This window comes from Herpailurus yagouaroundi, unplaced genomic scaffold, assembly GCF_014898765.1.
Source record: "Herpailurus yagouaroundi ecotype Mexico unplaced genomic scaffold, PumYag 139, whole genome shotgun sequence".
NCBI classification, from domain to species: Eukaryota; Metazoa; Chordata; class Mammalia; order Carnivora; family Felidae; genus Herpailurus; species Herpailurus yagouaroundi.
Window position 1 is genome coordinate 33748092 of NW_024412394.1, and position 12012 is coordinate 33760103.

The 12012-nt window shown below is 32.5% G+C and overlaps 1 protein-coding gene across 23 annotated transcripts in view; it reads left to right on the forward strand.

Moving 5' to 3' along the window:
• The window catches only part of RIMS1 (regulating synaptic membrane exocytosis 1), a 494117-nt gene that overhangs the window by 200593 nt on the left and 281512 nt on the right, over positions 1–12012 (forward strand). For all 23 annotated transcript variants that reach the window (XM_040473893.1, XM_040473902.1, XM_040473900.1 and 20 more), the window contains one exon: positions 1554–1565. In XM_040473893.1, coding sequence (XP_040329827.1) covers positions 1554–1565 — 12 coding nt within the window. The remainder of the gene's footprint in view (positions 1–1553; positions 1566–12012) is intronic.

Consider the following 12012-nt stretch of genomic DNA (forward strand, 5'->3'; position numbering starts at 1 on the left):
TTATCTAATCATATATGCAGTGTAACATAGTTCAAAGTTATATTTAAACATAATATGGAAGCTTTATGCACTCTGGATATTTTCCTAATTGAGAAACCCATGGCTAAAATTAAAATCAATCTCCCTATCAACATTATATTCATTGGTAGTGTATTTCAGTTGCAGGTAGGGTATTCTAAATATCCCTTCCAGTGAAATTAAGATATTCAGTAAAAGACATGTTTTAAGGTGAGCCCACTATTATCTTTGTGGCCTTGGGAAAATAATTAACTTCCCTGAACAACATCTTCTTTATCTATGAAACTGGATAGTAATAATTACTGTATATGATTATTATGATAATTAAATTAAAATCTAGGTCTTTATGATATATATTTAAGAGTTCTTTAGGAGCCATTTTGATGACCACATGAGTTTTCCTCCTGAAAGTTCTTTAGTTAATTATCATATGTTATATTAAGACCTTTTTAAAACAACCTTGGGTTAAAATAGTATCTGGCACATAAAAAGGTGTACAAGAACTATGTGTTAACTTTCTCATCTTTAGTGTTCCTAAATACACTGTTTTGGAATGAATTCTCACAGATGAGACCTGGGAATGCTATACAAAATATTTAAAAAAACATTTGGTGTAGGGGTACTGTCCAATCTGAAAAGGTGCTGTCAGTACATAGTAGTGTGCAAATTAGCAGGGTGGAAATGCGGACTGAGCACCCATAGCTGTTGAATGTTTGTAACTTCCCATGATAGGTTTGAGGAAAACCAATAATAATACAGTTAACTAATGAAATATTAAAATTACCTGGGTTAATCTCATGTTAAAGGAAATTGAGCTAAGATGTACCTCTGCTTTGGAGACACCCAAGCCTAATGTAGTCTATCTGTCTCTATAAGCCCATCCAATTTGGACAAAATATTCAAAAGAACAAAATAATAGAAGGCATCACTTTAAGGCATGAGACAAAAATATTGTATGAATATATTGTGTTGTTTTTTCCCATGACATTATAAGTGTTGAAACATATATTACATATAAATATTGCTTGTGGAATAATTTATGACTACAATAGTTAATATCTTTTTTCTCATTTTTATTCTTTACAAATATTTCCCATTCTTAGATTTTTCCAAATTGTAACTATAAATATTTTGACAGTAATTTGATAAAATTATTTATATAATTTTATTCATTTTAATAAAATGTCTTTTCAGTAATAGGAAGACTAAATATAATAGTGAATTAAGATTTCTTTCTGAAAAATGTTTTAAATATAGATGTAATCATCAAGTACTAAAACTTTTGGAAATTATAGTGCCCAATTTTGGTATCTACTATAGTAGAATTAGTATAGATGCATTTTCAATGAAAGCTTGAACAATGAGTATTTTGGGGAAGAGTAAACATTTACAATGCTTATAAATACCTATGTCTGAACACTTTAAAAATAATACATAATTGTTTTCTTAAAATCTATTAATATATGCCTTATTTTTGTTTTTCTCTTCTTCTTTTCCTCTCTTTTTACTCTGCTTCCTTGGATGCTTTCCCAAAGGAGGACAAAGTGGTTAGAATCCATGCTTTCTTTTCTATAATTTGTTATTATAATGTTGTGAACTTTATTGAGTGAATGTTTCACCTAGTGTTGTCAGTCACTATACTTTCACAAAGAAATGATATACTAGGAAAAACTCATTCCCAGTTCTCGTGGAAAAATAAATAAAATGGACATCTAGGGGCATTACAGAGTTTTATTATTAATAACAGGTGAAGTCCGGGTAGTTTGAGTTCATGGAAACATTGATATTTATAGTATAGTTTAAATCATTATGAACAATTTGTCTTCTTACCTTTCTGAGTTTTGATGATGATTCCATCTGCAATAAACAATAAACTGCAATGGAACAATAAATCCCAATGGATTGTCCCTTTCTCAGCACTCAGTAGATGCATAGGCAGGTGATTTAAAATTTTATTGCAGAAGGAATTGAATGTACTGATTTAGTGGCAAGACTGAATCAAATCAAATAAAAAGTCAAAATAAAATGATTTTTCTGTAGAACACAAGTAGCAGAGCTGCCATATTGAACCACATTTTGTCCTACGCCTTTTTTTTCTCTCTGATGCATAGAAATCACTCCCGAGAGTGGTGAAAGGTCACTTTTCGTTCTTATCAGATATAGAAACCACAGAGACCGGGTTTAAGAAGATAGGATCCAAGTGGAACCATTAGTCAACCTGTCTTTTGTATACAAATTATATAGTTTCATGTGGTATAAATTACAATTTCCCCAAAGCTCAGTAATTTCTCAGTATAAGACTGAGGCAGTACGTGTTTTGGGTTCAATATATCAACTCAGCTGCCTTTGTTCAACTGTTTTAAAGTTTAAATGATGTACTGCAGTTCATAAGTAGTAAGCAAGACATTAAGTGAACATTAATCTGTGTTTTTAATCTTGATGCTAATATATGTTCATCACTTTTTCTTTTATTATGAGAAAGAAATCAGGTTGAAAATTATATAGGGTAGTTTGTTTGCAGTAACTGTGTTTTCCTGTACTAATGATGGCATGTGAGATCATCTTAGGGGCTCTTATTTTAATGCATTAATGTACTATGTTAGAAAAAATATATATAACTAGAATATCACAACTTTGGTTTCATGAATATTACTTTGAGGGAGTCTGCATTTGAAATGTAGATAATTTTAAATTCCTTTAAAGAATAAAAATTAAGTAAATAATAATGCTGTTAATAGACCTAGTGGTAAGACTTCAGCCACACCTATAGGGTTGGCCGGACCCATTGTCCTTTTGGCAACATTTCCCATAATGGTAGGTTATTTGTGCTTATTGTGATTTCCTGACTCTGTAATGAGATTTCAGGTGGACTTTGTGGTTTTCAGGCTAAGAATGGAGTGGAAAGACCTATAAAATACAATCATTTTCAGTTATTTTCTTTATTTTAATTAGAATGCATATATCTACCATTTATTTTTAAGTACTTTGTCATAATTTCATTTAAAAACCTTTTTAGCCTATTGAGGTTATTCAAAAAATTGCCTTTCTAGTTTAGGGAAACCAAAACCAGATTTTGTTTTAGCTGTATTAAAGAGAATAACTGAATATTAAAGTGCTTGATTGTTGGTTCTTTCCCTGTTCCTCTGAGCTCTTTCATTTTTGGTAAAGAAATTATAATTTACAGGTGTGCATGTGTGTACATGTTGGTATGAGTGGCAAGGGAAGAGGGATAAGGGTAAATAAAACTTTCCTAAAAGCAATCTACATCTTGATCAATGTAATAACAATGAATTCTACTTAGTCTGTTATATTGGTGAATAAATACTACTAAAATACTAATATGTATGATATAAAGACCTAAGGATAGCTAACATATAAATATTCCTCTTATTAAGTCTGGCAAACATATTAATGACTATTTTTTGCAGGCTGGTGCTATTTTATTTTAAAACTTCACACTTAGCTTAAATCATCTCTAATGATAACTTGAAAGACTGTGTACTTGCTTATAAGGAAAATGGCTGTCATAAAGAATCACTTTGCAATTGACACATGTAATAGCTTATAATAGGAGAGTATTTTATGTAAGTGTGTATAGTCTCATAGGTAAGATTATGGTTATTTATTTCACTGAAAGCCCTCTTCCATACCTAAGTAAATAGGGATAGTACAAAATTCTCCACAGTCTGTTTAAATTGCTTTTGACTTTGTTTTTTACTATCTATTTGGTACCAGAGCATTGAATTTAGGTAATTCCTTTGATAACATTAACACTTTGCTGTTGGTAAATCAGCTTCCTTGAATCCTTCAAGTTTAATTCCTTTGAGATTTACCATAAATTTTCATCAGTATTTCTTTTTTAGTGGGTGAATGGGATTGGTTTACAAATATAGCAACTAAAAAATGAACTTGCTACACTTCTAGTTAATCTTTATTTTCACAAAACGTGTCAGGTTTTATAAATTAAGAGTGTTTTATAGTAAATGTCAGCAATACCCTGAAAAACCGAACCCTACTATTTACTCATTCTTTCCAAATGTGAAAGCTGCACATACCTACCTTGTAAGCATCATGTGTGAAAAAATACTTTTTTATATCAAGATAATAATTGAGGTACTATGTTTAAAGAATCGTGATTTTTTAAACAGGCTCCTCACAGCTTTTCGTTAGTGGTTGTTTTAAGAAATCACACTAAAAGATATGTTAATGGAGGAAATATGTTTTTGTAGAAAAAGTTCATAAAAGGTAGGAGTTCGGTAGAATGGGGCAGTCTCAGCCGTGTCTGGAACTGGTTTTATCATAAAGTGTTGTCTGTGGGATAATTGATTCTTTTTTTTTTTTTTAATTTTTTTTTTTAACGTTTATTTATTTTTGAGACAGAGGGAGACAGAGCATGAATGGGGGAGGGTCAGAGAGAGGGAGACACAGAATCTGAAACAGGCTCCAGGCTCTGAGCTGTCAGCACAGAGCCCGATGCGGGGCTCGAACTCACGGAGTGTGAGATCGTGACCTGAGCCGAAGTCGGCCGCTTAACCGACTGAGCCACCCAGGCGCCCCGGGATAATTGATTCTTAATGATACAAAGAACTTTGCCCTCACAGACTGCTCTTAAATACCAAAATGATGATTTTGGTTTTCTTCTCTTACTAGGGTTAGATAAAAACAAGCAAGTCAGTAAAATCAACTGCATTAAAAACGAATTTGCATGATCGTATTCAGTGTTTATTTTTATTATAAGAAATCTTCTAAGAGTTTTCCATATTTAGTCCATGGTATGGTGAAACATCTGATCATAACTTTCAACCTTCGCTCTTTGAAAAGGGGGCTGTTAGAGTTTACCTAGACTCACTTTCCTGTTCTCCTGTTCTTGCTTTCTTTTTTTTTTTTCTTTTATATTTTTTTTAATTTACTTTTTAGATACTTTGATGATGGCTTTTTCTGCAAGAATGTTCTCTTAGAGTTTCTTCTCAGAAAGATAATATAAGCCTAAATTAAAAACCTTTAAAATATAGGCAAACATATCAATAAGGAAATGTTAGGGTGCACCAAGGGGAGAACTTTCATTAAGCAATTTAGTTGATTAGGTGTCTCAAGGTATTTCTTATTTTGTTGTGCTTATCCTACAGGGGAGTAACACATCAAGTTTTAAAAACTATTGTGTTAGATAATTCAGAAAGTTGTAAATTTTTTTATTTCAAATTTTTTATTTCAAATTTAGGAATTTACTTCACTCTTTTTCAAGGGCATGGAATCTTAATCTCTTGTACTTAGCATTACTATTCTGGGAATGTTTCTTAATATTCAGTAATCATTAAGAAGTTTGTAATCTTGCTGTTGCTCCACCCAAAAATCATTATTTAATGCACTTATAAAACCTGTTTCATGAAATTACCATTTCACAAATCAATGTTAAATACAGATGCATAGTAAGACAAAGATAGTTCCACTGGAGTATAGAAAAAATAGCCTCCTATTTACAAAAAGGGCTCCTATAACAAAAAGGGCTGTGGTAGAAACAGCTTTCACAAAGCTAAAGACTAAACCATGGATGAACTCCCTAGTTTTTGTGAACATAAGTTGTCAGATCTCTTGTTTATATATCTAGGAGTTGAGTTACTGAGTCATTTAATAGCTCTATGATTAACATTTTGTGGAATTGACAGTTTTCCCTAAGAGCTACACAGCAGTTTTTAAGTTCCAATTTTTTCACACTCATCAATACTTGTTATTGTCTGTATTTTTTTAGCCATTCTTGTTGCATGTCAAGTGATATAGTATCTCATCATGCTTTCATGAAACTATTTTTAAGTAAAAATTATTAGACTGGTTTGATATCTTCAAAGATTCATTTTGATTGTGTGGATTTAGATTCTTACATAAAAATGCTTCTAAGTTAGCAATTTCTCAAGAAAGTTTTTTTTTTCCTAAAAGGCTAGTATATTCAAAGTATTAGAAGTTCAGTTTTTTCATTCTCTAGGGATTCTTTTTGTCCTTTGTGTTAGAATAATGTATTTATTAATCTATATGAATAAGAACAGGAGCTCTGTTGAATTTAACATAACTTAGAATCTAATATCTGTCTGTCTAGACTAGCTATCCCTAGGGTACGTACAAGTAAGAGATTTTTTTTATTGCCAGTTGAAAAGACTATTTTTTAAATATGCAGAAAGAACTAGCATCCTCAGCAGATTTGCCACTCAGCCATAGGTCCAAAATTAACACACAAACTGAAGCCCAGAATGAAAGGACTGTTCTTCTTCCTCTGTGTATGAGATATTTTCTTGAGGGACATGAGCTTTTAGTAGCATGTAAACAGATACACGTAAAGACTAAGTAACAACCAGATTTTCTATCCTCTGCCACCCAACTTTCAATATATCCCTGATGTCTGCCAGATTTCATTAGCAGATAGATTCCCTATTATTGTGGCTGCTATTGGGGAGTATATTACAAACAAACAAAGTGTATTTTGTCTATATTACTAAAGTCACTCTAGCTCTCTTATGGTAGCTTTTTACATGGCATATCCTTTTTACATCCTTTTAATTATATCTACTTTTGTCTTTGTATCTAACGTGTGTCTCATATTAACAGCACATACTTAGGTCTTGTTTGTTTGCTTATTTTAAAGACAACTTAATCTCTGCTGTTGTGATTGGATTTATAATTCATTCATGTTTAATATTATCAATATGGTTGTATTTGTCTTTTATTTTCCTTTTTTATATATCTCATTTTTTGTTCCTCCATTCTTTCTTCACTGCCTTCTTATGCATTAATTTAGTATTTTCTAGTCATGTTTTAATATTTCAGTGATTTTTTTCATTACATTTTCTGAGTTATTTTCTTTGTGTCTCTAGGGTTTCCAATATGCATCTTAACTTACAGGAATCTACTTTCACATTACCTTAATTACAATAAAAGATATAAATATTAATTATATATAGATCTATTCCCTCTTGCCCCTTTTTGTGCCATTATTTTAATAAATTTTATCTCTGTATATGTTAAAAATGTAATTTTTAACATTTTTATAATTAATACTTTATATGATTTTATGTATTTTAATAAAGCTGAGAGAAGAAATAAGAGCAAGTGTATATTTATAGGATTTGTTATATAATATTCTTATTTACTTTTTTTTATTTTCTTCATTTCTTCCTGTGGATTCAAGTTACCATCTGGTGTCCTTTCCTTACTCCAGTGCAACATTGCTTTCACCCACTTCCTTTGTGCTGATATTGCCAAGTATATTTGACTTCCATATGTTACAGGTTTAACAATACTAGTATATTAATATTGCCTTATGCTTTTTTAAAAATCTTTAAGGTAAAGAAGAAAAATGAGATAATACTTTTATGATAACCTATATAATTAACTTTGCCAGAGTTTTTTTGTTTTTTCGCATGAGTTCATATTATTGTCTAGTGTCACTTCCAGCCTTAAGAATTTCCTTTAGTATTTCTTTAAAATGAGTCTTCTAGCAATGAATTCTATCAGCTTTTGTTTATTTAGGAATGCCTTTACTTCACTTTTATTTCTTTAAAGTTAGTTTTGCTAGATGTAAGGTTCTTGGTTGACAGCTTCTTTTATTTCTTTCAGCACTTCAAATATGTCATCCCACTGCCTCAGACCTCCATTGTTTTTATTTGAAGTCAGTTGTTAATTTTATTAAGAGTCTTTTGTATATGACCAGTCTATTTTCTCTTGCTATTTTCAAGAATTTATTTTTCCTAGCTTTTGACATTTATTATCATGTTTATGTGTCAGGTTTTGGACCTTTTTGTGTTCTTCCTAGTTGTGTTCATTGAGTTTTTAGATGTAGTTTAATGTTTTCCATCAAATTTGGGAAGTTTTTCAGCCCTTATTGCTTTGAATTTTTGATCCTTTTTCCTGCCAGCTTAAATCTAATGTTGAGCCCCTGTCATGAATTTTTTTATCTTAGTTATTGTACTTTTAAATTCCAGAATCATCTTTTTAAATTTTTTAAATTTAAAAAAAAATGTTTAACTTTATTAATTTATCTTCAGAGAGAGAGAGGGAGGGAGAGGGAGAGGGAGGGGCAGAGAGAAAGAGTGCATGTGGGGCTCAGTCTCACAAACCACGTGATCATAGCCTGAACTGAAATCAAGACTTGGACACAACCAACTCAGCCACCCAGGCACCTCAAGAATCATCTTAGTTTTTAATAATTTGTATATCTTAACATATATTCTGTATTGGATGAGACATTATTATAACTCCCTTTATTCTTTGAGCATGGTTCCTTTAGTTCTTTGAACATACTGATCATAGCTCCTTTAATGTCTTTGTCTGATATTCCCAACATCTGGGACTTCTCAAAGAAGGGTTGTTGCCTGTTCCCCGCCCCCCTTTGGTGAGTCACACATTTACTGTATTTTTTGCATGTCTCATAAATTTATAGTTGATTACTGGTCATTTCAGATAAAACATTGTAGCAAATCTGTGTGTGATCCCTGTCCCCACTCCTGGGACTTTTTTTGTTTGTTTGCTTGTTTGCGTCTTTATTTGTTTAGTGAGTTGGCTGTACTATTTCAGTCAAACATATTTCCCCTGCAGTGTGCAACTTCTCCGGTAGATACTATGGCCCTTGACTGGGAACTGGGGGTGCATCAAGATGGGGGACACAATTTTCTTGGCTACATCCACCCAGAATAAAATGTCAATCTTGCTTAGCTAGAAGGGAACAAGGAAGGGAATAAGTTGTGACTCAAATGCCACAGACTCTCACTGTTCTTATGGAGATTTAATAGATTTCCTCAAATAAACATTTCTCCATTTTCGATATGCCCTTTGGACCACTTCCAGGGACTTCAAATGGCTGTTTTCTTAAAGTAATTTTCACTATTTATAGTTGTTTTTCCAGAGAGGGAGCCTGCAGAGCTCCTTACATTGCTATTTTAGAAGTGCCCCTCAAATAGATTCTGATAGTTGTGTTTTTTGTTTTTTTTTGTTTTTTGTTTTTTGTTTTTTAATGTTTATTTATTTTGGGGACAGAGAGAGACAGAGCATGAACGGGGGAGGGGCAGAGAGAGAGGGAGACACAGAATCAGAAGCCAGCTCCGGGCTGCGAGCCATCAGCCCAGAGCCCGACGCGGGGCTCGAACTCACGGACCGCGAGATCGTGACCTGGCTGAAGTCGGACGCTTAACCGACTGCGCCACCCAGGCGCCCCTTGATAGTTGTGTTTTAACACATCCATTCACTAATTTATTTATTCATTTTTCCCATTCACTTATTCATTCATAGATTTTCTCCCATGAGTAACCTTATATATAATTTTTTTTTAATGTTTATTTATTTTTGAAGAGAGCAAGACATAGCACAAGTTGGGGGAGGTCAGAGAGAGAGGGAGACAACAGAATCTGAAGCAGGGTCCAGGCTCTGAACTGTGAGCACAGAGCCTGATGTGGGGCTCAAACTCACAAACCTCGAGATCATGACCTGAGCCAAAGTCAGATGCTTAACTGACTGAGCCACCCAGGTACCCCAATGTAATATTTTTTTTTCAAACTCTCAATCATTTAAAAAAGATGCACTTTTATAGTGATAGATACCAAAATGGATTCTTTCTGTTTAATTTAATATAAAAGTTACTTCTCTGAGCTTATTATTTATATATTCAAATTAATTATGTGTTTATGTTGTTGCATAATAATTTTTATTTAATGTTATATTAAATAAAGTACAATTCCTCAAAATTTCCTCCTTGTATATAGGATGACAACCATCTGGTAATTTTTTTCCCCTGCCTCAACCATCTGGTAATTCTGTCAACATCCCTACTGAAACCCTTTAGTGTCAAAAGTATCATGTACCCATTTGCTTACAAACCACAAGACCATGACCATTTTTTCATATTCTGTGTATTAGAAGTATTTGAATATATCCTCAAAACTTTGTAAAACATATCTTAAAGTTATTACATTCAGGGGCACCTGAGTGATTCAGTCAGTTGAACATCTGACTCTTGATCTCAGCTCTGGTAGCCATCTCAGGATTGTGAGTCAAGCCCCACCTTGTGCTCAGTGTTGGGCGTGGAGCCTACTTAAAAAAAATAATAAAACAAAAAATATAATAAAATAAAGTTAGTAGAGTTGTTTTGCAGGTACTTAATAAAATTTAATATGTTCTAAATCTGGTAGTCATAACTTGGAGTTAGGCACCTAAGCCTTTAAGAAATACTTTTTTTCATATATTTCCTTATTATGAAACTTAATAAATGTATTAATTAGTTTATTTTGTTGTTGTATAATATGTATATGCAATAGATTCTTTTCACACATACACTTCAACAGCAAATATTTTTTTCAAAATTCCATTTGAATCGCTTTAAAACGATAGAAAAATAACTGTGCATTTACTTTGTGAACACCTGTGTTGTAAAAGATTTGATTTTCATAAAAATCAATCAGGTGTTGTTATTGGCCGATAAAGTGCTGTTGCAGCAAATTATATGGGTAAAAGTAGAAGATTCACCTTTGGAAAATGTTACACCTTTGGACTCTTCAGTAACTTCTGGGAATCGGAAAATGTCTGTGTCTTTAAACTACATAAAAACACAGAAGACCAACAGTGCTAGTCTTTGAACGGAGTGTGCAAGTATGTTTTTTGGTACAAGTAAAACCAGATAGGACAATCACAGAGAGTAGGTGCCCTTGACGGACAGTATCAAAGAAGGTTTTCAGGAAGGACAGCAAGTCAAGCCTCAGGTTGGTGATTGGACTAGATGATCATAGATATTTCTTGCTTTACTCAAATTCTTTGATGTTTTCCTTGTTTGTTGTTGTTATTATTCTTTACTGTAAGACATGGTTAAAAAATTATTACTCATTACAATTATTTTGTTTTGTGTGTCATAAGAATATTTCTTCTCAAATCTACACATTTTGGTGCTTAAAATTTACAGTTGCTAGATATGCCTAAATTCTTTTTAGATATCAGAGGACCATTTGTTGGGAGTTTTGTAGAGGATATTCATGCATCAAATGCAGTTTGGATTAATTTACAAATTAACAATGCTATGAACTTCCCTCCATATATCTCGATCTTTTATATTTTCATACCCTTGCTTAGTTTCTTTCAGTATCTTTCAAAATAATCTTGATCAACTGATGAAAAGTAGTTTTCCAAATGCCAAGAGCAACTCAAATGTCATCCCCCACATGAAGCCCTCCCTGAGTGTCTCAAGCAGAGTTAGAGTTAGCTTTCTACACCTTTTACACACCTTTATTATAATATATTCTATTGATTAGTGACTTTCTTGCAGTTGTGGAAAGAATAAACACTACCTTGAATAATCAACGATGAGTACGCTGCTTAACACACACTAGGTACCCAATTCATGTTTGTTGGAAAAATGTGAATTAAATAAGATTATAACTTCCAACTCTGACATTTTATATATCTATGAAATGTTAATATTAGTGGCTGCAGAAAATCCTTCCTAGAAACCAACTAATATTTATTAGGCATGTGTTTCTTAAACACTAGTAACAAGGCCTAATCCTGGGCAGTTTATATCAGAGATTCCACAACATCCTTAGCATTTTTTTGTGTGTCAGTCCAGTTCAATTGTTTTTAAATCATCCTTCTTGGACCATATGTCACCACTGAACTATTTCAGGAAACATTATCAACACTGTCACTTAACTAAACTTTGTATTTCTATCTACCAGAATAATATGTTTTCTTCTTTTTTTTTTTTCCTTTGAGCTCTCTCTTTTCTTGGTTCTTCTTTCTTTTCTTCTCTCTAGATTAAGCTTTTATTGTGGGTTGACTACAAGTTACTGCCTCTCATTTTACCCTATGTCTGATTCTCTTTTTCCCCTATCAATGCTTTACATTCAATTTTGTCAATAGTGAAAGTTAGGATATCAAGATGAGTTACAGGACATGGTGTAAAAAATATAATAGTGATTATATAAAATAAGTTAAGAAGGTATGCAGGCATGCTATACCTCATTTTATTGT